At 43.5% G+C, this 27,370-nt stretch overlaps 2 protein-coding genes and 3 long non-coding RNA genes across 6 annotated transcripts; 3 read left to right on the forward strand and 2 right to left on the reverse strand.

The window, feature by feature from the left end:
* Positions 1 to 357: 357 nt before the first annotated feature.
* LOC132466537 (uncharacterized) lies at positions 358 to 1,947 on the forward strand. Its single transcript, XR_009527881.1, has 2 exons — positions 358 to 1,444; positions 1,490 to 1,947. It is a non-coding gene; the product is annotated as an uncharacterized LOC132466537 (long non-coding RNA).
* Positions 917 to 9,527, reverse strand: LOC132466504 (rho-related GTP-binding protein RhoA-C). Of its 2 annotated transcripts, XM_060063763.1 has the most exons (6): positions 9,462 to 9,527; positions 9,260 to 9,417; positions 5,451 to 5,608; positions 3,627 to 3,747; positions 3,263 to 3,393; positions 917 to 2,397 (listed from the first exon to the last, which is right to left on the reverse strand). In XM_060063763.1, the coding sequence occupies exons 3-6, from the start codon at positions 5,604 to 5,606 to the stop codon at positions 2,227 to 2,229; spliced, it is 579 nt and encodes a 192-aa protein (XP_059919746.1). In that variant the 5' UTR covers positions 5,607 to 5,608; positions 9,260 to 9,417; positions 9,462 to 9,527; the 3' UTR covers positions 917 to 2,226. The 2 variants fall into 2 exon arrangements, with proteins under 2 accessions (XP_059919746.1, XP_059919741.1); XM_060063758.1 differs by lacking the exon at positions 9,462 to 9,527 and having other exon boundaries at positions 9,260 to 9,435.
* On the forward strand, positions 8,423 to 10,220 carry LOC132466554 (uncharacterized). Its single transcript, XR_009527884.1, has 2 exons — positions 8,423 to 8,577; positions 9,574 to 10,220. It is a non-coding gene; the product is annotated as an uncharacterized LOC132466554 (long non-coding RNA).
* On the reverse strand, positions 9,899 to 26,843 carry ppm1j (protein phosphatase, Mg2+/Mn2+ dependent, 1J). The gene is made up of 10 exons (XM_060063731.1): positions 26,572 to 26,843; positions 22,335 to 22,449; positions 18,453 to 18,824; positions 16,749 to 16,861; positions 16,237 to 16,321; positions 14,864 to 14,982; positions 14,601 to 14,664; positions 14,257 to 14,364; positions 13,230 to 13,381; positions 9,899 to 11,754 (listed from the first exon to the last, which is right to left on the reverse strand). Exons 1-10 carry the CDS (start codon positions 26,820 to 26,822, stop codon positions 11,607 to 11,609), a joined length of 1,527 nt encoding a protein of 508 aa, XP_059919714.1. The 5' UTR covers positions 26,823 to 26,843; the 3' UTR covers positions 9,899 to 11,606.
* On the forward strand, positions 26,526 to 27,370 carry LOC132466546 (uncharacterized). The gene is made up of 2 exons (XR_009527882.1): positions 26,526 to 26,667; positions 26,840 to 27,370. It is a non-coding gene; the product is annotated as an uncharacterized LOC132466546 (long non-coding RNA).

Genomic DNA, 27,370 nt, shown 5'->3' on the forward strand with positions numbered 1-27,370 from the left:
AGTTGAGAGGGTTTGTTATAGACCTATTTATGAATAAAAATGATTGTATCCCCTATTCACAATATCTAAGCAAATCAAGTATTAAAAACATTAGAAGACATTCATATTTTTCAAGTGAACCTGAAGAAAGTATAAAATGCAGAGGAGTTCCCGTGTGTTTTCCACATTTTGCTTAATAACATTCTCAATATGCATCTTGGTGTGTCGGAGAGGAACCGATACCATATATCTGCTACATCATGTCTGTTGAAGGCCCCACACACACCCACCCACACACTTTTAAACCTTGTCGAAGATGTTTGCTCTGGTTAACCCAAAAGAGACAGGTGCTTAGAAATCCACAGGCTCAGCTAAAGGCACGGCGAACCAGAGTCTGAAGTGAAGGGCTCTGGACTGGGAGAACACGCTCTTCAGAGAAAATAATCAAGAAGGAATCAGTCACGACGACCAGTTAAACAAGATGTGACACCTGAGAGTACACCATTACTTCACAGATAATAACAACTATTGATGCATGTGAGCATGTAAACCTTTCATTTATAGACCAGTTGTACTACGCCCTGCTTCTGAAGAAACTTGCTTGTATATGTATTTATATACAATTTTATTCATTTATTGTGTGTACATACATAAACCGTATTCCTTAACTGAGTGGCCTGCATCCTGACATTAAGCCTAATAGGCCGTCATCACAGAGGTGGAATAGGCCGAAGAACTCACTAATGAAGCTAATTTGGCTAATTATTGGCCTGTAAGCCAGTGTCCATTATTGACATCATGAGGTACCCCTGTGTTCAAAACTTCCATTACACCTGATTGATTTAGGCCTCATGGACCATATTGGGTTTTAATGTTGGTCAGTCAGAGGATATTTAACGTTCTCCATCCCTCCTTTAATTCAGTGTCCAGGTCTCAATTCTGCTCAGTGTTTCTTTTAATAATGACAATAATCAATGATCCCTTGAATCCCACAACAATCATCTTTCCTTAAAAACAAACAAAGTCCATGTTTGGTGGTCATTGCACAATACATTGTAATAGCAGGATTTAAATATTAAGAGACAAATACTTCAAATGTAAAAATCTCTTAAAATGTGCTTAAATGATTGAAACATCTTGTAAAACTCCAAATACTTTGTCTTTCTTGCATGCATCTGGAGGCTCTATCCCAAATCTGTTCCTGCATTGGTGCACACGCACATACAATCGCTCACAAACAGACAGTCACTAACACAAACACAGTCACACACACACACACCTGTGACACACCGACCTCCCTCCGAGACAGCTTTGGAATGTTGTTTAGTTTCAAATTCTTTATAAACACATTCTTGTAAAGAATATGTTTCAAATGGGGGGCCCACAGTTTTAGCTTTTAGTGCAAGTTTAAAAGCGAGTAATGGGGCAGAGCTCCACTGGGGGAGCTATAAGGTATAGCTATAAGGTACGGACCTGACAGTTAACCAGGGTACACTGGGGGGGCTATAAGGGTTAGGGACCTGACAGTAAACCAGGGTGTAGAAGGCCACTCCTGGTGACTTTCAGCACCAGGAAACGCAGGTCTTTAACTGAAACAAGGAAGATTCTTGGTCTTTGTAGTTGGAATTTGTGACATAATATAATGAGCTGTTGTTGCTATGGATACAAAATAAAACAAAAAGAATAATGAAAAAGGCACCGGCAAAGCCAAGAAGGTGTCTTCAGTAGGCTCCCTCCTCGGACCACACCTACTTTACACTCCTATTTTCAAGATTAGCATTATTTTTATATTTTATAAAAAAATATAAAAATAATACAAATCTTGAAAATAGATTTCGGATTATAAAAACGAAATCTGGAGAGCGTGAGCGTGTGTACAGATATATGCATCTTCAGCAAGCAAGGATAAATGCACATGGAAAACAATTTTAGCATACAAATGTGGACATTTGTGTTGCATTTTCAAAATGGCAAAGCAAAAGAAATACATGGAGAGACAGCTTGTGCTATAAAAGGAAGGAAAAACAAAGTCCAGAATTTTCACTTCTAACTGATGCTATAAACAACGTCCGTGGTATTGGTCAGCACTGCTCTTCTCCCTTTCACCCGACCTGACACTGTGAAATGGGAGATACGGTACAAGGATGCAATCTGTAAGGTCAGTCCACGTGGTTCTCAGGATGTTTTCTTGGGTCACTTGACTTCCATCTCTAGCCCAGTCTAGCCTAGCCTAGCCTAGCTACATGATCACAGCAGCAGGCAGCCGCTCTTCTTGCGTTTGCGAACTTGCAGCGCCGCCCTAGTGGCCATCTCAAACACCTCCCGCACGCCGTCCTTGGTCTTGGCGGAACACTCGAGGTAGCCGAAGGCGTTGATCCGGTTCGCCATCTCTCTCCCTTCGTCTGGCTTAACCGGCTCCTGTCCAAACCATAGTCACACAAATCACATACAGCCTGGTTTGAGGACACATTGGAAAGTCTCATGGCTACAGGTTCAAGAAACAGCCCAAGGGGATGATAATAGGGGAAAGAAGATTAGTTCATAAGGAAGGCAGAATAACTTGGCCTGCATTATGTGTACACTTTCACTGAAGCCGCCACTTTTTATAGAATTGTGAAATGAAATTTTGCTGAACTCTAGAAAATAATATGTCTCCTCAAAGAAAACTAGAAAACATTTTATCAGGAGCTGTGAAAAGATTTCATGCATAAAAAACTGAAATCTTGTTTTGAGGGATATCCCATTAACATCATGCATGTTGGGGGTGAGTTTGAACATTTGAAAGGCGATAAAACGCCAATGGCTTCGGTGAGTCACTGACCGCTGCCAGGCCACACAGAGAAAGGAAAAGCTGACGGGGGCGGCTGGGAAAAAGATCCCGGGCTTTGTCTCCATGTTCCTATTATTATGACCAGCTACACCAGAGAATGGCGGGAAATGACAGGTTGGTCCACTCTGACACATGATGAGGGCACATGCTCAATGTGCCATTTAAAAAGTTAAACAAAGAGCTTAAGATAGTCCTTTCAGGATGTGTGTGTGTGTGTGTCATTAGTGTCCTTAAGGGGTTGACATTTGGCAGATCCCGATTGGTTTTGCATTGACCTAAATAATGATATGAATATTATATTATTATGAACATATTCTCTGAAAAAATAAATAATTTTCTCTCTCTCTCTCTCTCTCTCTCTGTAGTCTCTCCCCCCCCCCCCCCCCTGGTAACAGTGCTTCAACAAAACGCGTCAGCCAGCCATGGCCGGCCTGAGGACTTGAGTAGGTGTACCTGTTTCATCTTGGCTAGTTCTCGCCGCGTGTGCTCGTCGTTGCGCAGGTCCTTCTTGTTGCCCACCAGGATGATGGGCACGTTGGGACAGAAGTGCTTCACCTCAGGGGTCCACTTTTCAGGGATATTCTCTGAGAAGAGGAGGAAAAAAAAAAACGAGAGAAATACTAGTGGTTATAAATATGACAGACAACGCTGAAATAGTCTCTGGAGAAAAACTATGAACAGGCCAAACACAATTCCTGCTGTGACTGCAGCAGACTGAGCCCTGAGGCAAAGACGTTTATAGCAACATTATTTCTCTCTCATCAAAGACCATTTCCTCCTCAAGGGCCCGGAGACGGACGGCTGGCCGGTCAGTCACCTAGACTGTCGGGGCTGTCGATGGAAAAGCACATGAGGATGACGTCTGTGTCGGGGTAGGAGAGCGGCCTCAGTCTGTCGTAGTCCTCTTGGCCCGCAGTGTCCCATAGAGCCAGCTCCACCTGGGGTCAGACCAGAAAGAGAGAGAGAGAGAGGAGGAGGATGAGGAAGGAAAACAGGCACTCCACCTCTTATCTCCAACAGTAGACACCACACACACACACACACACACACACACAAAACATTTTATGAAAAGAATTTGAAAAAAAAATCCAGAATAACCGATCATCAGCCTCAAGCCGGTGTAATCAAAGACTGGCACCCAGAGCTGGATGAAGCAACGGGCACTCCCTATTGTCACGATTGTTTAGAAAGTGTTAAAATATCAAAGTGTAACAACATCCGGTCCTTAGGCGGCTGGCCGTTTGTTTTTTCCTCTGGAAGTGCAACACTCAGCATGTCTCTGGTGCATTTATCTGACAGAAAGGTCTCTCGCAGCCAGGAGAGGCTGCTCTAGCTGGAGTCCCTTCCCAACCGGTCAAGGTGTTCTAATTAGATTTGGTTTACACTGCTTGCTTTACACATGTTTTTCATGCAAAATAACCTCAATTAAGTTTTACTTTACTGATAAGATATCATTTTACCAAATCAGTATTCATAGTTCAGCCGGGTACTAGAAGCGGGGTGCGGGCGTGGTACAACAGCAGATCAGATCCCACAATAACCACCCCAAAATGGATTTGATTCTCTATTCAGACTCTCATTAGTGCTTCTGATTGGAATGCATTCATTGTTCATCACTTTAATTCCGTTATCAGAGTTCTGGAAGCAAACGCAAACGCAGAACCGGGGTCTTATCCAATCAGGATATAGATTCATTCAATTAGTGCAAATCTGAGATTAGGGACCGTGCCTTTCCTTCCAAATGGGAGCACAATCCATTGGCAATCCCGAGGCGGTGAATCATGGTTCAGAAGAAAACTAAGAATAACTAACCCCCCCCCAAAAAAAACAACAGTTAGCAGGCTGTTTGCAGGCTTTAGCAGGGCTGTTAGCATGGCTATTAGCGGCCCTGTTATCGGGCTGCGATGCCGACATGAGGAATGAGCACAGTGGTGTTCCCTCTCGACCTGCTGTAGGACACCAACTGTTTTGGGAGGAAAAGGACAAACTATTTTTTAGTAAGTCCTTACAAGTCACCCAAGACAAGAATGCCATGAGAACTGCCCTGTGCTGTACTGTGGGAGGTGTGTGTGTGGGGGGGGGGGCAGCAGAGAAGACACTCAACTAATGCGGCTGGAATTTGGTGATGGGGGGGACATTTGTGCCAGGACTGCTGCAGTCCCACAGTAGGAAGACATCTCCTTACCTCCACAGTGAGGAGCTCCGGGGCCCTATCTCCTAGTCTATCTCCTCCTGTGACTCAACAATAAGGCGTCCCTCTGTGGCCTCTCTAGAACAGGAAATGAGCAGCTCCATAGATAAATAAATAATAAATTATATGATCTACAGGAGGAGGGAGGGTCTTTAGAGCTCGGTGGGTACTTCCCTGGACATCCCTGCTCGCTGTCTGTACAGGAAGCGAGGGAAGTTGAGTCACTTCCTGTTTTGCCAAGTGCTGGACACGAAGGAGTTGGTCAGCAGAGGCCAACAACAAATGGCTTTTGTCAGGCCCCCAAGGGAGCACACATAATCTCACACACACACACACACACACACACACTGACACAGACACAGACACAGACACAGACACAGACACAGACACAGACACAGACACAGACACATAGACAGACGGACTGACACACACACACACACACACACACACCTGTTTTCCGTCCACTTCGATGTCAGCGATGTAGTTCTCAAACACGGTGGGTACGTAGACTTCGGGGAACTGGTCTTTACTGAACACGATGAGCAGGCAGGTCTTACCACACGCTCCATCCCCGACAATCACCAGCTTCTTCCGAATGGCGGCCATCACTGAAGGAGAAAGCACAGGAAGAGACGTTATATCTCTACTTGATGTCGCATTAATACAATTAGCCGCACAAATCACACAAGACGTTGTTCTAGCTACACGCCTGGCGTGTGAGCGAACTATACAAGTAAAAGGAACCATCTACAATCTGTGTTGTCTGGGTGGATTCACACATACATTTACTCTTCATGGAAAGTTTAAATGAATTGCAGCTTGAATGAATGAATCAACATGGGGTTCCAGGGTTCTCCGCTGCTAAAAAAAATGACCAATTGATGCACGGCAAAGACTTGACTTGACCAGCTGAACGCAGGGGCCAAGGGTGAGTGTGTGAGAGAGGGCAGAGTGCTGCATTAAGACCTTGAGTCTCCACCAAAGCAAGTGAACGGCAGAAACTCCCTGCAGAGAGCAAATTGATAAGAACTCAATTCCTTGTTTACTATAAATAATAGAAACAACCAATCCCACTGAGTCTCTGGAATCTTAAGTGGTGTGGTGGGAAAAACAATAACTCCACTCTGGCTTTTTGTCTCTGTGGATTGACTGTTTGTGTTGATTGAGTCTATGGAGTACCACAACACAGACAGCACCCGCCAGCCAGTCAGTCAGTCGTCGCCTCCCATTGTTCAGCAAACACAATGACTGAAGCCAAACATGGAACCATGGTCGGCAACTAATACATTTGAATATAAAACAAATAGATTAAACCGAACAAATGGGACCTCCAGCGGGGACGAGTGACCGAGCCGTTACAGTCTCCCTGTGAACACAGGACGATTCAGCGGGACGTTCCTAACACTGGCGACCATCACCAGCCCGGGCCTCACCCACAATTATACTGATCATAATGGAGAGCTTCCCCTGGGGGCCAGGTGCTCGTATAATGAGCAGGGCGGCCACAGGGTGAGCCAGGGGATGATCTATAGTGGCCGCCATGCAGATTGTGCAAGGCTGCACAGCGAGTCAGCCCAGCCTCCCACTCCTTCACTTCCTGACACTCCGGACACTCCAGTTCCTCCACTGCTCTGTTCCTCTTCCTGTGACCAGACGCTCCTCTCACCTCCTTTGGATGTAAGACGTGTATGTCGTTTTCTTGCAACCTCAGGAACTTCCCCAACTTCGTGACAACTACTTTGTTTGTGTAAGGCCATCGAGGCATGAAGGTTGCTGTACAAATGTTGAATAAAATACCTTTTAAGTTTCAATAATTACATTACCGATACTTCAGTACTTATTGTTTAATGTGACAAAGCAGCCATGATGACTGTTGAAAACCAGGTCAAACTTTAGTGACATGCCATCAGTAACTTACTATACAAGGTTCTTCTCTTCTTGTCAAAGTCTAACCATTAACTAGTGCTTTACACTCCCAATACACATATAAAACCATGGCGTTGGTGTGGTCAATATTTAGCTGAGATCTGTTTTTTTAGAATCAGTTCTCGGTATTATCTTATGACACATTGTGACACACGCAACACAATCAGAAATAAACCTTCAGTAACCTACTGGAGAACATGGAAACCTATCACCACCTCTAGGGACTACAGGTGGACAATAGCAATTTGCTAAAACCTGGTACAATGCATCTCTCCTTGCTCTAAACAAGGTTAATGTTTCTTTTGTACATTGTCCGTGTTTAAATAAGTTACATTACAATGAAATAAATTCTTATCTGAGAAGTGTGAGAAGGCTGAACTATGGTTGGGCACTCAGTGTTAAAGCCAAACAAGTGGGAGGCAGAAGCAGCACCAAGACTCCTAGAGAACGGCCCTGTGAAACAAAACAGTCCACTTCCTGTTCTCTGGAATCTGCTCTTTTTGGACGCCGTTCTGTTTGAATGAGCCTCAGTGGAGGCTGGTCGACACACACACACACACACGTACGCGCGCGCGCGTGTGTGTGTGTGTGTGTGTGTGTGTGTGTGTGTGTGTGTGTGTGTGTGTGTGTGTGTGTGTGTGTGTGTCTTAGTCTTAGGATGCAGGCCAGCTTTGCTACCACATATCGTTAGGTTTCATTTGGCCTGTTGCAAAGAGGCATTCACAGACCTGCCTTTGGACTCTATAGGGAGTGCATACTTGGACACTTAACCTAACACCAACAACAGAAAATACAGGCTGGTAGCCATTCGGTAAGCAATTCTACGGTAGATTATGTAACAGTCACTTGGGTTAATAAATGACGACCACCCAAACCACCCATCGGCCCCTCAAGAGGTCCTACTGGACTCAGGGGAGGACAGGAAGATAATCAACAGGCTGTATAGTGCAGCAAGAATGAACCTCTTTACACTCTCAGACATACCTAACAGGACGCACATCTGGACTGTGGAGCCGCCATCTATTTGAAATTCTGACTATAACGCCCATTTTGTTCATAATCAATGCAACCCAAATTACTCTTTAAACCGATTATTCCGATCTTATTATCTAAACAATAAATATGAAACAAAAACGTATGTTTTTCGCATACAGTCCATGGTTTACATGCAATAGGAAGAGGATGAAGAGGATGGAGTCATTGCAGGAGAGCTAGTATAATAGAATATATCAACATAATGTAAGGCCAGGTGATGTTCTCCCAGCCAGCTTCTGATTGGACAGCCTATCCTAGTTTTGTAATTTGCCCTATTTTCCAAAATATGCAGTGCATGACAGCAAGTCATGCCTTGTGGTGGCATGCAGGCACAGACCTACACGGTAGTAACAATAGTATAAATCAATAGAAAGTCTTGGAATTTCCCCGTCCTTTGCCTGGTTGCTAATGTTCATCGCCACATCCGTGCCCCCGCTGTGTGCTTGGTTAATAAAGCAAGTCAGACAAGCAGTGACTTAAACCCAGACCAATCTACATCCAGGACTACAGCAATGACGTAGCCTATGTGAGTCTCTGAGAGGGTGAACAATGGGACAGAGTTCAGAAGCTGGCAGAAGCAGGGCTGGGCTGAGAGCTGAGAGAGGAGAGCTGAGAGGTGAGAGAGCAGAGAGGTTGGAGCCTAAACCGACAATTAAACATCCTACAGTGAAACTGTAAAAGAGTTGGTTCAAAATAGTTTATAGACTAAATGAGGCCTTCATAGCATTCTTTATAAGGACACCACAACATTATAGCTGTTGTTTTGAACTTTGACCCAAAAGTTGTTGGTTCAAATTGGGCCACATTAACACGTCATTGGATCAACACAATAAGAGGCTTTTTTAATATATATATATATATATATATATATATATATATATATATATATATATATATATATATATATATAAAAAAAATGCCAACTCCTTTAGACGTGTATTGCTTGTTTCTTCTCTGTATTGTAATAAGTACTTTAAATTCATAGGGGGAAGTATTCTGCCTATAGGCGGAGATGCGTTCAGTAAAGACACACAGTGCTTTTACTTTGAAACACCATATCAACAGTTGAAATACGCCCAGCAGTGGATTGCAGGCAGAGGGGATTCGACCCAAACCTTAGGTTAGGCGATCCAAAGAGGAAAATAAATAAGACATGCGAACGTTTTTAAGTAGGGCCAAAACCACAGTTGTTTCACCGAAGTAATCCGAAGCTTCCTGATCGCCCTAAGTGAGCCATGTCCAAAGGTAGGCGCGTTAAAACCACAGAGAAGGATTAGTTCACATTTACTTCGCCTTACCTTTCGTCCGACAACGAATGTGCGTTTAGGAGATGCTAACTTCCCACTTGATGTTCCTCTGGATGGTAACACGCACTCACTTGCTGCAGTATGGTGTAATTGATCGAGGATGGAACTGGAAAGGCGAGCAGGATCGTCCCACTGAGAGCTGCAACTACCTCCCCTCCTCTAGCAGGATCCTCCCACTGAGAGCTGCAACCACCTCCCCTCCTCTAGCAGGATCCTCCCACTGAGAGCTCTCCCAGTACCTCCCCTCCTCTCCCAGGATCCTCCCACTGATGGCTTTCTCGTCTCTACCTCCCCTTCTCTCCCAGGATCCTCCCCCTGAGAGCTGCCTTTACCGCCCCTCCTCTCCCATTCCAAGATGACATCATACCTATTCATGGTGGTGTGTCGCACCCTGCTGCAGACAGAAAACAGCCAAACAATTTGGTCTTCACTTTGCCATGTTAGTTATAAAAAAGCATTATCGTTGTATCCATGTCTTCAAATAGCAACAATATTATTAATGGAATCAAATATAAGTTCATTTATTTGTTGAATGTGGTTTATTTTGTTAACTAGGGAAATAATATAAGCAATGCGTCCAGGTACTCATTGTACATTTGTTAAGTTGTTGTGTAATGAAAAATATATAAATGGGGGGAAAAAATATCGTATTCATTTACAAATTGGTACGCATTCTCCTTGTACCGCTTTGCTCCTACTCTTCAATTTTTGTCCAAACAATTAATTGTGGAAAAAATATGTGTTTTCAAGTATTGAAACACATAAAACAAATGTTATAAAATAAATGATGGCAAGACAAAATAATTGTTAAAAATTAAGACAAAATAATTGTTAAAAATTACATTTAAGGGCATACAGTTTAATTGTATCTTCTAAAAACGTAAGTGCATTTGAAACTCAGCAGAAACATATCCTTAATTTCTTAATCATAATAAGGCATATCTGTGACAAACATCACTTCTAAAAATAGGCCTACCAACCGTTTTTGGGACGTTTTCAGGCCAGAAAAAAGAAAAGCCAAACTAAAGCAATGTTCACATCCTGCCATTTATGAAGATCCAAACGCCTTCATTTACCTGTGCGGGAATGGTCATAAAGTCCTCAATTTACCAGTGCAGGAACGGTCATAAAGTCACAAAACTGGATCATTATTACATTCAACACCAAAATTGTAAATCTCAGTTACCAAAAGATGAACCAATTGATCATGTAGGACAGTCTTAAAGTGCTTCTGGCCCACAGCTCCCATCATCCATCTGGGCCTGGAGGGAGCCTACTGAGTTACTGACTGAAACTGTAACGCACTAGTCACAGCCTCATTGTTCCTCTTGAGCCAAACTCCAGAGTTGTATCCAATGTACAGGAACTGAGGTCTCTCAGGGCCTTTCTCTTCACACTATTGCTGTCCCGATACACCAATATTCCCACGCAAACGTTTGGTAGTTTTCTTTTGGAAGAGACTGACATTCAGCTGGGATTGCTTTGAAGTTTGGGTTCCAAAATAACAAATAAAAATATATTTGGATTTAATTCTCATTGGCAACGGTCACATTAAGCGGGCTTTAAAGAGGGAGTGTAACATTCATCGGCATTTAAGGGTTCTCATTGTTTTTTTAGTTTTGAGTCACATGTGGGGAAATGAGACTACATGGGTTCTGTACAGGGTCCTGGTCCTGGATCATGGTCCGGTGGTTGGCCTAGGGTCCTGGTCCAGTGGTTGGGGTCCTGGTCCAGTGGTTGGTCTAGGGTCCTGGTCCAATGGTTGGGGTCCCGATCCAGTGGTTGGGGTCTTGGTCCAGTGGTTGGGGTCCTGGTCCAGTGGTTGGGGTCCTGGTCCAGTGGTTGGGGTCCTGGTCACCTGGTTGTTCTAGGGTCGTGATCCAGTGGTTGGGGTCGTGATCCAGTGGTTGGGGTCCTGGTCCAGTGGTTGGGGTCCTGGTCCAGTGGTTGGGGTCCTGGTCCAGTGGTTGGGGTCTTGGTCCAGTGGTTGGGGTCCTGGTCCAGTGGTTGGGGTCCCGGTCCAGTGGTTGGGGTCCTGGTCCAGTGGTTAGTCTAGGGTCCTGGTCCAGTTGTTGGGGTCCTGATCCAGTGGTTGGGGTCCTGATCCAGTGGTTGGGGTCCTGATCCAGTGGTTGGGGTCCTGATCCAGTGGTTGGGGTCCTGATCCAGTGGTTGCTGTCTAGGAATCTTCACAGACCTACTCATCCTTTCCATAAAGGAGAACAGTTATTTTGAGCTCTTCTTCCTTGCTCCTTTCCTCTGAATAGTTTTGACGTCAGGGACCATTGGGGTCGGGGGGACGGAGCGGGGAGAGTCCAGGGGGTCAGGCGGGGGGGACTCATGACTCTCCCTCATGGCCCGCCAGCGGGATCACAAACACAGTGATGTCATCGCCGGAGCCCAACCTATCGCTGGGTAACCGCCAGCCGCGCTCCTTCAGCACGCCTCGTGACCTCATCAGCAGGTCCTGGGCGGCCAGCGTATACCTGTGAGGGGGGGGGGGGGGGGGGGGTTAACCAACACAGGTAGAACCTTTATAAACCTTTATATTACCCTTATATTTAAGCAATAGATCACGCCAGGCTGTGGTATGTGCTCATTATACCACCGGCCCCGACGCGCAGCGGAGGGCCGACGACCCCCTTCACAGTGGTATAATGAGCACATGCCACTGACTGAAGTGATCTATTGCTTTTATACAACGGTTACTGTTATGGCGAAACGAAAGTCATAGACACACTACATTTAAAAAGAAACCAAGAAAATCAAAGTAGCCGTTTTATTAAAGACTACCAAAAAGTAGTCCCTCCTGGCTGCCGCTATGCATCGACCGTCGCTATGCAACACACTTTAGCGTCCCTCCGAGAGAAGGCTCTGATAGAGCGGTTCGCCGGCAATTTATCCTATGGAGCAGTTCACTCGCCGATTTTAGGCTTCAGTGAACTGTGCTATTGCTTTTATACAACTGTTAAAATTATGGCAAAATGACTCCACACACACACACACTAGTAAAAATACGGTTGTATTCTTTGACACTTTCCACTTCAAGGCGCGGAGTGATACTTTCACAAAATGATTGGGCGTCATAGCAGTTATGTATACGCTCATTATACAACAGTTAGGAACCAATCAGATCGCTGGATTCAGGCCCCCCGTTGTATAATATAGATTAGTACAGATGGGAAACCTAAGTCAACTGGAATTTGACCAAAGTTGTGTGAGAATGGCGTGTTGCGTATTACAATCGATATGCAACACACTAAAATGATATAATGTGTGCGTCTGCATGGTGCCGTAATATCTCCAGACCAATCAGGGTGTACATCTTGCCTGTAAATCACGGGTGTGTGAGGTGCAACACTTAAGGGCGGAGCTGAGAGAGTTTTTTTGGTTGTTTAAATATCAGACTCTTCTGCTCTTTTCTGTTATCTCTCCTTACAACTCTGGACTATCACCAACAGCAGCTTTAATGCTCAAACTGATATAAACTGTCTCGTAACCTTGACCCAAACACGACCTGCTATGTTCCAGGAAACTCAGGAATTCTCCAAATTCTTTCTGTAGAATTAGCCCCATCTTGGAAACCACACAGGTCCAATGGAAACTGTAAACTATTGCTAAAGGGTGCCCCCTAGTGGACATAACACAAATGAAGACCAGTATCCTAGTCTGTGGACAGCGTCTATTGCCTAGCGTCGGATTTCCCCGCTACTCCTCCCCATCCGGTTGCTGGCATTTCCAACCGGCACTATTTTGCATGGACACCTGCTTCCCGGGTTTAGCCCCGCCCTAGACGATTGTGATTGGTTTAAAGAAATAAAAACAGGCCCGCCCAGTTTCCCCACGGATAGACGGCTCGACGTAGCGTGGTTCCAGACCATTCTACTTGCTGTAGTTTGGTCTGGCTTTGCGAGACTACCAGTATCCTAACCAGGACCATTGCAGAGATGATGACCTGTACCTCATGGGATCGGAGGGGTCACAGCCAGACAGAAAGGTGGATACAGCATCCGCCACTTCCTGGTCGGTGGTCACATCCCACAGTCCGTCTGTACCCATGACCAGGACATCATCTGGGCCGTGCTTATTCTCAGACAGATCGTACACCTTCACCTGGAAATGCAATGCAGTCAGAGAAACACAGATTCCACCATTATTGTTAGAGGTTGACATTGTAAATGCTTCTTATTTTTGTGTCATTTGTGATATCGGTGCACTAAAGCCGACAATGTTTATCCAGGAGATGTTGGATCAGATTGAGACTGAAGGGTGAAGGAGACCAGAGCCTACAGCAGGGGGCAGCAGAGGGCCTGAACTATATTCATGACATATCAACAGGCGTGCTCAGAAACATTATTGTGCTTATGATTGCACCAATGCTTGTTTCCTCTCAACCTTTCATGTCAGCTGATAGTAGTAGTAGTCAAATATAATATAACTAATAGCATTCCCAAGTATTGACATTTAACACTTTTTTCTAGGACTGGAAAACTCTTGGTACCTCACGATTCGATTTGATTCAGATTCAGAGGTCAACGATTTTATTCTAAAACAACTTGATCCAAAAATGTTGCATCATTTGAAAATGACTAAAATGATCCGTCTCTGGTCGAACATAATGTCACAGCAGACGGACAAATGTAATAAAACAAATTAAAAAAAAAGAAAATTATAAATTATAATTTTTCCAATTAAAATTACGATTATTAACTTATCTGCATCGAGACGAATCGATTATTTTCCACCCCCTACTTTTTTCTAATAACAATTTTTTTTCTAATATCTAACTATGGTCTCACTACAGTAACACTATAGCATCACTATAAAAAGCAGAAAGTTATAAAATAATACAATTATTGTAATAATACAGATATTACTGTTTCAATCAAACAAATGCAGCCTGCCATTGGACCGATATACAATATGATTTTCATTGTATATCAGTGATTCGTTACCATCGTTGGCCATAAAAGATGTGTGGCCCTCACCTCCGGACAGCATGAGAGGAATGGCTTGATGTGGATGTTGGAGTTGTACACCTTGAGGTCGTGGTCCCCCAGGCCGCGAGTCACTCCAATAGTCGCCATGACGCGGGCCTACCGTAGAGAGTCAGAGGCGGGCAAAACCCCTTTGTAAGCTCACAAGCAATTAAGGGTGCATGCACAAAATAAATATGGTTACCACGTGGAAAGACAGACAGTCAGTAAGAAAAAATACATTTCAGCAACATCGTGATGTTTTTATGCTAGAAGAGTGTGAATTTAAGTAATAATTATCATAACCAGTGAGACATGAAAACCCATTTGAAGACTTTAATACAATTTCCTTTTACCTTTTTGCCCTCTCCGTAGATCAGGGGGAATTTCAGATCGTCTTCAACAATAGTCCTATAAGCCCTAGAACCCAGACACCAAACAAATTGTTGGGATTAAAGCACTGTCAAAATCCAGCTGCATTTTGGGTACATTCACGACCATTGGTCGAGCCAGTATAATTCTTTACAGTCCCGAGGGGCTTGAAAAGTCAACAATGCACATCATGTTCTCCTTCACAGGAAATAATGTAGAGGAGTGATGGTTTGGAGCAGGTCATTACCAGCCCGTCATGGTGTGGTCTCTGAAGAGCATCTTCTTGCCTAGCTCACTGTGTTGGATCCTGCGAGGGAACTCCATGTGAGTGAACTCATTCCCCAGTAGCTCTGGCCTCAGGAAGCCCTAGAGGGACCAAGAACAGAAACATGCATTACTCAGAATGACATTCTAACAACAAAACCACACACAAAAAATGGGAGTCATTCTCCTCTTCTTCCTCTGATCGATTCTAATTCAAAAATATATTTACAAGAAACAAACTAAAATGTTTGCTTGTAGTTGCAGAAGTGGGTATAGGGGATTCCTTCTTGTCATCCCAGAACAATGTGGAATGTTCTGGTGTGAGGCACAGCATTGGCAAAAGATGACAGAACCAATTGTGTTTATCGGTAGTAATGAATGAATTGTTGGAGGTGGAACACAGAGGGCATTAACCAATGGTGGATGTGGAACACAAAATCAACCCAAACTAAATAGAAACAAATAAAATAAATACCTCAATGAATATTGGAATTACGAGTTAATAAATGGTATTTATTTGTTTGAGTTTGTTAAAGCTAAAAATAAAATAACTGCCGGATCATCACCAAATTAAGGAATTCAAAATCAAGCTCAAAACATTCCAGACAATGTTTGCAAACCTCAGCTCCTTAAAAGTCCTCTATTGGAAAACATCAACAATAATACTTCAAACCAAGAGAGAGAATGTAGAAACTATATCCAATTGCATATCTAGTTACAAAACTCCTCTGGCATATCCACTCCACTGTTTGGGCTGCAGTACTTTAACCCTCCACCCCTCTATGACTCAGAAAGACAGTTTACATAACTGCACATCCCACTAGCATTTATTGGAAGTGGTTCAATGTTTTCCTTACGAGAATTCTAAAGGATTTTTAAAGATGAATGACATGGATCTCAAATAAATATACAGAATGAGCATTTTTTTGTACCTATTTAATGTTAAACTCCAATGACCTAAATCTCCTCTAAAACAGAAAGTTGTTTTGATCGGCTTGCAAGCAGAGGGGCGTAACATTTCTGTCACCAATCAAATTATGAAAGATTCAACCACATCCCTTGTTCATTAGCATATTGTACTAAAAAATACCTTATATTATGGAAGATACCCCCTTTCAGGTGGTCTTAACACTTAAGCACATGCCTTTATATTCAGAATATGTTCATCAAACAACAAAAAAAAAAAAGATGAATGCTTCCCCTAAAAGGTGGTCATGCATTTTACATGTAACAAGGGGAAAACGTAATAGCATGAAATGGAACTAAATATAATTTTCCTGCAACCGGAAAAAAATTATCCTATCTTTTAAATATAGGACAGTGCAGATGTTCAACATAGAATGTTTAAGATAATACCAGATACTGTAGCCGCTGCCTCTCTGATTCAGGAGTGAATTCATTAGACATTGGAATAACCTCATCGTTTCGTATAATTATGGCCCTGGAATATGAGAGAGAAACAGAGACAGACGAAGAGAAAGAGAGGTAGACCAATAGAGAAAGAAAGACAAGACAGACAGAGCACAACAGTGGGGTCACATAGACAGGAGGACGACAGCCAGTGGGTATTACAATCGCCAAACAAGGACGTTCAAAACATTTCATGGACACTGCAGTGCACTAAACAGATCCCAGATGGCGCCAGATACTGTCGTCTGACATCATCACGTTGGGTTGGCAATGTTATGAACATTTTTATTTTTATGTTTTCAGAACACTACGTCACAAGAGAAATACGAGATAAGCTAATAAAGGGATGAATATATAGCATGAACCTTAAAGCAATAATGTTTTATGCTAAACCTTAATTTATGCATCAACATTTGCAATCAGAGCAACATCGCAAGGAGAACTTCCTGTTGCCTTACCTGCTATCTCCAGCATTTGCCACATAAAGTTTCCCCAACATTTGGACAGCAGCTAAGGCACAACATCCACCAGAGATTGTGTAGGATGCCTTCTCCTTTTCAATAAGCTCATCCTGGAACCAAGAGAAAAAGAGAATCAAAAGAGAAGCATGCAGCCTCCACCTCTTTCTCTGAGCAGCGTAGCCGTTCATATTCTTTTTATTAAGACTATAGAGCAGCAATTCATTCAAAGTGATGCAATAACAGACCAAACAAACTCAAATCAATGTATATGTAAATAGCTTGGATGGTCTAGCTTATCTATTGATAAGTGGAATGTTGTACAGGGGTCATGGTGATGGGATGGCCTCAAGGCCCTGACACACCAAACCCACGTTTGGCTGTGGGCTGATGTCTGCCCATCGGTAGCCCTAGGTCTGAGGTGTGTCCCCTAGTTCTGACTGGGCGATTCATCGAATTTCGATCTCGATTTTGAATTTAGCGTCAAACGATCACAAAACCAATATAATCGAGTTTTCAATTTTTTATTACTCAATGTTTTATAGAAAGAACAGCTGGATACATATCTGCACATTATTTTAGATTTGAATTTTTTTCTTTTTGACCATTTTGTGTATTTCTTTAAGTCGAAATTTCCAAGTTCTCAGTTACAAAGTGTTTTTTGCGAGAGAAATGCTGAATAAATACATCATGTTTTCAAACTCAAAAATAATGGTTTGAATAATCGCGATTTTAATATTTAACAAAATAATCGTGATTATGATTTTCCCATAATCGAGCAGCCCTAGTCCTGAGGTGTGTCCCCTAGTCCTGAGGTGTGTCCCCTAGTTCTGAGTTTCATCTTAAGTGAATCAGCACACAAGAAGAGAAGTGGAATTATCAAAGCAGAAATGACCTCATCAAGAGGGCATACGCAACACTATAGTCACATTTTAAACTTCCTCTTATCTAATAATTTTCACATATTGTCGATATGATATGATCGAAAGTGGTGTGAAATGGTAGGCTGCTTTGTTTCACATTTGTATATCTCAGCAGTCCTAGTTCTGGTATCCCATTTTGAATGAAGAATACAGACTAGCGCCACCTGCTGGTAGGGAGAGTCATTTCCTCTTATCCTAACAAATCACTCCTCTCCACTGGCATCACACTATAATTGCTTTGATAGTCAGCAGCAGGTCAAAGGTCAAATTGGTTAATCTTTCCGCAGTGCGCTACCAGATGTGTTTTGGGCGCTGTGCAACTCCAGACCTCATAGGAACAGATTCAATCAACCTATGAAGCTTTGACCCTGCGTGTTCGTGCGTGCGTGCGTGCGTGCGTGCGTGCGTGCGTGCGTGCGTGCGTGCGTGCGTGCGTGCGTGCGCATGCCTTTGTGCACTTGGGTCATTAAAGGACAGGACATGGGCATGACGTTATGGTTATTCACCTGACCAGACTTTAAAGTACACATTTTGCACACAAACGCCCACTATGTACATAGTCACACCTGCTTCACACTGGCTGAACGCAGAAAGCTCCTAGTATGTTCAGAACTTCAAAAAGTAAGTATCGTGAGTACCGAAGCAACAGCAGGCCTTGTTCTGTCATGTTTGCTGGAAGCCTGCATGGACCACAGTGGCTGCATGGCTGCTTCCACACACACGGGGTTAGGGTGAGAGAGTGAGGTTGGCTTGGGACGTACGTACGTCTGCTCCTACTCACCATCTGTCGGAAGGCGTTCTCCAGCACGCCCATGACCAGGCTCTCCATGCTCACCACCTTCTCCATGTGGTAGCGGATGGAGGGGTCGCTGATGGCGTCGGGCTCCTCTGCTGCGGCGCCTTCCCCCTGCTGCTGGGCGGCGGCGGCGGCGGCGGCGGCGGCGCCCTTCTTGCTCTCCGTGGCCTGGTAGGGGCTGCCGTTCTTGGCCAGGCAGATGGGCGGGGGGCTGGCCGGGTTCTCCAGCAGGTGGGCCACCTCGCCCAGGCGGTCTCGGATCAACCGGTGCAGCAGCTTGGAGGCGGCGATGGCGGCGCCCGAGCCGGCGTGGCCGTCGTACACGCCCCAGAAGTGGAGCGGGATGCCCGTGGCGTCCTGGGGCCGGGGAGACGTGGTCCACGGTTAAGAAGGTTATGACGCAGGATTAATGCACATGCATATAGTGCTGCATAGTAGGGATGGGCGTGAGGAATCGATTACTCGAGTACTCCTCGTTACAAATGAACTCGGTTGGTGGACAGGCAAACTCGAGTTTGCATATACACACACAAACAAAGTTTTCTGAAGCAAATGCATCAATTTTCTGTCAGCGCCACTAACGCATGACGTGGGCACAAAGAAAATTAAATGCATCCATTTCCATGGCGCGTTCCGTGCCGTGTGCAGGCACGCCAGAATTCAAAAAGTTAAGAGATGGCGGTTAAAGCAAACCGCAGCGAAGAATTGAAATACTTTAAAGAAATAGGAGATCATAAGGTGAAATGTAAAATATGCCAAGCGAAATCGAGCTACCAGAAAGTACTATGCGGCAACATATGCTCCTGAAACACAACGGTGAGTTCGGGAAAGCAGACCCGCAGCAACGGTGAAAGTGAAAGTGTGTCGGCTATTTTCACCGCCGCAAGACGCAGCTGTAATCCCGGGCGTGTAGAGAAGATCACAACGCTGAGTATTTCCATAGTCCATTTGCTGCCGTTTTATTTGCAGCTTTAAGCATTTATTTGCAATGGTTAGGCTACTTGTTTCGTTTTTTTTAAACTGTTACAGGCCTTGGTTCGACGTGATTTAAATTGTGAGACGCATATTTATTTTTGTAAGGAAAATGTGTTTTGAACGTTTGCAAAAATAAATAATGAATACTCTGATAACTCTGACTGTTTTGATGGAGAATAAGCATTACATGTTTGGTTGGTAATATTGCCGTTCATCATCAGGCCTATTCCTGCTGCAGATGCGTTGCATTCTAAAAATAGATTTGATTTAACGAGTACTCGATTGATCCTCGAGGAATTCCTTCGATCACTCGAGTTTGGAATTTACTACTCGTGCCCATCCCTACTGCATAGGTATCATATATATTGGTTATCACAGCTTCCCTGCCATCAATAGTATCATTGGAATTAGGGATCGACCGATACCGATTTTTTAGGGCCGATACGATACCGATATTTTTTCATCAGCCTTAGCCGATACGCCGATACCGATTTTCTTGAGCCGATTTATTTTATTTATTTTTTTAAAGGAACATTTATTGAACTTCAATATAAAAAACAATCTTTAACAAATAGTAAAAACAGGTGAAGTAGAACAAGTAAGAACAAGTAGATGAACAATATTTAACAAATATTAAAAACAGGTGAGGTAGAACAAGTAAAAAAAAAATATATATATTTAAAAAAAATCGGCGAAAATCAGCCGCGTATCGGCCGATACCGATACACGTAAAAACTGCGAATATCGGCCGATAATATCGGCCGACCGATATATCGGTCGATCCCTAATTGGAATGGTTTGAAACTATTTCCGATCTTCCAGTGTCCAAGTCGAAAGCGTGTTGGACATCTCTAGGTCTCTCTTTCACAAAACATAAATGACCTCAATGAGACCAACCTGGTTAAACAAAGATTAGTTTAAAATATATTATTAATATTAAATACAGTTCTAGTTCTAAGTTATGGTGGTATTCAATATTTCCCGGCATAATTAACTTATTCATGTTTATAAACAGGGCAAATGTTATTGAAGCAATTAACAAAATGTAATTCTTGTGGATACCTGCACTGTTAATAAGGTTTACATAACCCAGGGCAGTGAGATGTCCAACTCGACTTATCCAAAACGAGGTTACGCAATGCAACAAATAAAAGCGCCTCACCAAACTTAGATCAAGTGATTTACACAGGAAATCTGTGTGCACGCGTATGTGCGTGCGTTGTATGTAAAACTGCCTATGTTATTCGTTTTAGGGCAAGTAGACGCAGATTGAGTGTATACGTGTGTGGGGGATTGTATTTGCTCAAAAGACAATCCTGATATTGATCAGGATTGTCTTATTTATGGATGTTGATGAGAGCTGCTTTCAATCCTCAGACGATAAAAAGGCCAAAGTGGAAGAAAGAAGTCAAATCAATCACAGTCCCAATGAAGACATCCTCATGTCAGGAAGAAGGATGCAGTTCAGGGAATCCTGGAGCTTTCCACCTCCCACATTGGGGAAACTCAGAGGGAATACTAAATGACATGAGGTACGAACGATTCATCATTGTTATCCTTGACTTGGGTCTCAGCCGTAGGGACATAGTACAGGCTAGACAATAATGTATTTTTGTGGATGATTAACAAACAATAATACATGACAAATTTGATAGCTGGAATTTCAATTTACACTGGGCAAATAATCGAATGTTGTTCCCTAACCCTGATGGTATAAATCAGGTAAAAATCGAAACTTCAACAAATTCCGTAGTGCCTGTTCGGGGCACCCGGCTCTCCAACCGAGTTGGAGAAGGAGAAAATCTGGGGGGAGATGGCATGGGCCTTAAAACGAAAAACACAAAGAGGTTTCCGGCTTTACCATAAGGGACGCTAAGCCGTAACCCATTCAAGAATGGCTTAGGCTTCCGGAAAGGGATTTAAATAACATGTATTTATACAGTGGCCAATCTACACTGCGTTGATTTGTAAAGGTTCTGGGTCCAGATAGGAGGTTTTAGCTTGCCTTCCTACTGGGAAACGTGTGATTATTCTGTCCGAGTTTGTGTTTACTGTAAGCCAACTCTGCACTTACAAATCTCTGCCTCCAGCAACATGACTGATCCAAACTAATGTGAAGTGAAAGAAAGTGAACCAAATAAAGAGAGTTCGACTTCTATCAGATAGATTATTAATCTTACATCAGATTTGTGGCACGCGGTGAAAATAAAACACAAGTTTCAGGTTCATGAAAACAAACAATGTCCATTCTAAGATTGATTGTAATTGGCATGGTACCTTATGCTTAGGGCCTTATCTCCTCCTAAGCGTGGTTATCTGCTGTATGCCTTATCTCAAGGTCCTACACTGCAACGCAGAACAGAGAGCAGAGCCCTGGAAAGAAACCAAACACTAAAAGGTGCAGGGTTATGTCTTGCTTCCTGTTTTGCTACTGAAATATTCAACCACGAGTGGATGAATGTTTTTAGAATAGTATTTACGATTTTTAAAGTAAACTAGTGAATATTGGTAATGATTGTTTGAAATAAATATGAAGCAAAGAGAAAAACAGGCCTGGTCACCTCACATATGAGATCGTCTGCTATTTATGATTTAAGATGAATAATCCTGAGTCTGATTTTTGAGATTACTGGATGCCTAACATTAACCATGAGCAGTAGACTGTTAGCTGCCCAAAGTGCTAGATCACACGCTTCAACATTGAATGTTTTTCTCTTCTGTTTTTACTGACCACACTATAGCTAGGTTAATAACTAAATACCAACAGCCTCTTAAAGGGTTCATTCACTCTTTCCTAATATAAGGGAGTACTGCTTCCTATTCATGGTCAAAACTCTACAAATTTCTTTCACAGAAACGGGGAGCTGATGTTGCATATGAAGCAGTACTCACCCCGGTGTCCTCCTGGAGAGGGGAGCTGCGGTGCTTCCCCGAGGGCTTCTTGACGAACAGCTTCTCGCAGGAGGCCTGGTCCTCGTTCAGCATGCTCTTGCCCGCATTGATCACCCTGGAGCACAAGTAGAGAATGGAGGGGGGGAGGAGAGGGCAGAAGGGAGTTAGACTGTGAACCATGTTTGTTCACACCGCACTCCGCTTACTTCATTCTGTGGCACCAATACAACAAAATGAAGAAAGGGAGAAGAAGAGGGTAATAGAGAGAAATAAGAAAGATGGAGGGAGCTAGAGAGAGCTAGACTGCAGGAGAGACAGGCAGGCTATCCGCAGACGGCTCAAGACAAAGGGTGAAAGCGCGGGCAGGAAGCAGTCATACAACATTAGGGAATTGATTGAAGAGATGCAGTGGTTTTTGTTATGAGCCACGGCCCATGGAAGATAATGGCCGTACAGTAATGCATCGCTCTAGGTGCTCTGCTGATGGCACGGTATTCACTCTAATACCAAACCGCCGATCTCCAGTGTGGCAAATCTAGACCTGGCAGGAAGCCACTCTTCCAATTCCTCTTTCAAAGGTAACCTCGCCCAAATGGTGGAATTCACGTATTAGGTTAACGTAATTATACCTGGGTGGTAAAGGTATGATTCTGATGTTATGATTTAATAGTGAACTGAATTCTACAGTGCAGATGTTTGTGTTATATGCATTTGTGATTATTTTACTGAACGGCACCTTGGCCAACTCTAGTAAATAATGCTTTCGACTTACATCAAGTGGAAAGTTTCAAAAAGGAAACAAAGCATATTTCCACATCCTGATATGAAGCACCCCTTGCACAATGACTGTGTCCTGAACCATGCTAAGTATCATAGGGCTTAAAAGACCCAGGCTAAGAGAAGCAGGAGGTTTCAACTTTGAAATGACAATGGGATAGGCAAAATGTAGACTAATTATTTGGCTCTTGCTAGCCTAGGACTTGTTGTTTGTCCTAAAGGCAACTTGTACTTAAATCCTTGGAGTAATTTGAAAAGAAAATACACACACACACACACACACACACACACACACACACACACACACACACACACACACACACACACACACACACACACACACACACACACACACACACACACACACACACACACACACACGATCTGCAGAAATGTACACCAGTGCATCTTGTATGCTAGAAGTTGACGTAGCAACCAACGGAACTGTAAGGGTGCGTGCATCCAAACTATTATTACAATGCAACTAAGTAACTGTTTTTTTTAATGAGTAACAGCTGGTTCAAGCCCTGCTGTGACTGCTGGCATAGTGCGTAAGTCACATGACCTATAATGAGAGTAATGCTGGGCGTGAGGCAGAAGGGGATTCCTTCAGCAGCAGTTTAGCCCTTACTTGAATGTGACTTATTTTGGGAACATACGACAAATAATGCTGATTAGATTCCACCACTAGTCATACGTGGTTAGTGTATGCCTCAAGAGTGGCATTGACTGTTTCAGAAAATAGCCCTAATAAAAACAGCCCAAACCTTTAGGGATGAATTATGACAAATCTATATGTGTAAGAAAGATGTGCGAAATTGGTGCAATGAAATCCTTTGAATAGACAAATAAAATTCACTTGAATTCTTATGATTTTCTAACATTGAGTACATACTGTAACCAATCTTTTTTTTACGATACATGGCAAACTTGCAGATAATTATTAAGTCAAAATTATATTTAGAAAAGAGATGCCCTACATGCAAGCCATTGCTAATGTATCAGCATGCTATTTGGTTGAAGTTTGTAGCTTGAAATTGATTCATGAAGTTCATGAGTCATTTTGACCCATTTGTGGAGGTTTATCACCTTCCAATGTGGCCAATTAATGTGAAACTGCATTAAAAGAATGGATAGTTTATCAAATTAAATCTGAAAAAGGAACATCAATTTCCAGGTTGCTGCTAGGTAAATAAATAGATAACTAACAAATCAAGTGGAGGACTGCAGATGGAAAAAATACTGACAGGCCTTACGCATAAACCTTCATACGCTGCATCATGGCAAACATGAGGGCTTTTTGTTTGGTCAAATTACATATTATAGAATCCTGACATGATTAAAGTGCCATTCATCCACCACTGCAGCATCAGTGAGACAACAATCACCCAATGTCCGCGCACCTGCCGGACCTTCAACACAAAGTGAGGTCTGGGAAATATTTTGGCGTGTCAGACCCGTCTCTCGTCATATATGCTTTAAAGCCCTAAATAAAGGAGGTTACTATTTCTTAAAAGCCTAAGGGCCACTTACCGTAAGCACACTCAACTATGAAAGCTGACATAATGCTGTGCAGCTGGATTCTAATATCGATGGGAGCATTGTCTTTTTCATCGTTTTACTACAGCGCATTGACAAAATGGCAGACTTTTGTAAACTCCGCCTTATTATGTTAGAGAGGGTAAATTAATTGACATGCAAAAAATCGAATAGGAGCAAACTCAGGACTTGTTTCCCTCTTGTTTCCACCTCCAAAGGTATCTGGGGTTTCAAAGAAAGAGGGGGTGAAGCTCAGTGGGACTAACCTTGGAACTCACTTTAAAACTGGTATGAATCACATGTTGTCAGATGTACTGATGTGTCCATCTTCAGTGTGCTGCATGGTTGAACTTTGGTTGACATTTGGAGGAACATATATTTCAGGAGATGGGCCTGCATCCCTTGTATATTGGTTACAATTATCAAGACAAAAATGTAATTGCATGTGCAAAGGGACATGAAAATTAGGGTTGAACGGAAGGGTTGGAACATAGATATAGCTAAAACGCTGTAAAACGGTAAAAGGAAATGCTTGCTGCTGCTAGGGAATGAGGGATAGAGTGTATCCCTGGCCAAGAGTATGTGGAGCCAGGCCAACAGACTCCAGCTGGACAGCTTCCACCGACTGGTGTCAGGCCATCATGGTGCCTACCTAGTATAGCCAAGACATACACGGCAGAGGAGAAGGAGAGGTATAGGCATGTTCCGGCACAGAACAGGCCTTTACAAACAATAAAGTGGAATATCACATCTCTAGGGGTGCATCAAGTGTTGTTTTTCTTTGTTATTGATCGATAAATGACTAAGTCCAGCATATGTTCTTTGGACCACAGGTATCATGGCCCAAAGCCTTAAATTTGCTTGCTTTGAGACATTTACCTTTATTCCTAAAAAGCTATAATCCCAGACAAATATATACATTTCTGAAGATCTGTTAAGCATCTGCTAATCATCACCTACCGATAAACTGAATGTTCACGCATCCTCATTTCAATCCACCATCCCTCTCGATATCTCCTGAAACCCACCCTGATAGAGGCCCTGGAACCCCGTCACGGGGAAGAGTTATTCTGCCTTTTGTTGCTCCTGCTTCAGGGCTTGGTCCAGGGGCCGTGGGCCGTGGGCCATGGAGATTAAACAGGTCTAGCTCGGTCTTATTGTAGCTTGATAAAAAACACCAACCTCTGTTCAATGTGGAATTAACAGAGCTGCACATTCTGGTCCATTCAATCTATTGCTCTACCTTGTTGGACTGTGTTGCTTTCACCCTAATAAGCATACAGACGCAGGATTATAGCATAGAATCATTTAGCATCTTTAATGCATGGAGCTTTCTTATGCAGTTTGCTAAATTAAAAGGGACATATTGTCATGTTATTGTGGAGTTATTGTGTTGCTCATACTGTCTATGTTGTAAAAGTAATAGATAGTCTGCAGCTGCTAAATAATACAAGTAAGGACAGAATCTGGATTTTAATTCCCTTGGTTATTTTGGTATATTGACAGAATACTCAATACCAGGAAATGTAGGCATATAAAGCCATTGCAGAAATATGTTTCAGGAAGTAGGACATTAATATCTGGATCACTGGATCAGTATCATTCCGTCACGTGTGGAGATACTTAAACATATACCGTGGAGCATAATCACAAGGCAGCCACACGGACACCGCCACCGACTTGGGGGATGGCTGTGAAGGCATCCTATGCACTAGAAGAGGGCCAGACTCGCCATCACCTGGGCTGCTGCAGTGAGGAACTGCTGAGGCTGCGGTCACACTAAACATGTGATGATGGTTTCAAGACGGGGAATTCCAACGCCGGACAATCTCCATGTATCTTTTGCTGAACTTACACCCAATAAAAACACGTTCCTCTGCGCTCAGCAATGAAATATATATACAAAATGCTCATCACTCACTCTGCGTATCCCGTGCGCCACGGCAGCCTGCTGTCCCTCCTCAGCATCAGCACCGGGCGCGAGGCGTGCTCGGTGGAGTACTGGAGCAGCTCCGGGGTAAGGTCCAAGAAGTCCGGTCGACCGTAAGGGAACCGCGGGGGTAAGCCCTCCGATGAGCCGCTGTTCTGGCCGGTACCGGAGGGGTGATGGTGGCCGTGAGGGATCATTCCTCCCACCAGGGTAGACATCGCATTTTTAACTTTGCTGATCATTTTGTTTGGAATGATAGGTGAACCGTGTGAGCGAATGAAAGAGGATCAATGTGACGATGGCCGAACAGAAAATGAAGATGCAACGTCGACGATTATTTCAGGAAACGGTTCTCCGAGCCCCATGTGACGCGTGATGGACGCAGTGTTCCTCATTCAGAAGACCAGCTGCAGCCTGCAGCGTGTCGGTCGGAGCGTAAGACCCAGCTCTGCTGGGAAGAAGGCTTCACTCACTTCTGCATTTTATGCCTTTTACGTCCGGACAAGCATTGAAAGGGGCGGTAGTAGATCAGGAGGAAGAGCGGGTTGAATTTTAACCGGAACGTTGATGGTTCGATCCCCGGTTCCACCTAGCTGACTGTCGAGAAGTCTCTGAGCAAGACGCGACGCCTCCCCCTAATTGCTGCCGAAAAGCTGCCTGTCACCCTGCGTGGTTGACTCCGCCGTCGTTGTGAATTTGTGCATGAATCGTTTAAAATCGCTTTGGATTAAAGCTTCATCAAAATCCCCTCAATGTAAATGAAACGTCCAATAAATAATGAAGTTGATAA

Source organism: Gadus macrocephalus, chromosome 1 (genome assembly GCF_031168955.1).
Source record: "Gadus macrocephalus chromosome 1, ASM3116895v1".
NCBI lineage: Eukaryota > Metazoa > Chordata > Actinopteri > Gadiformes > Gadidae > Gadus > Gadus macrocephalus.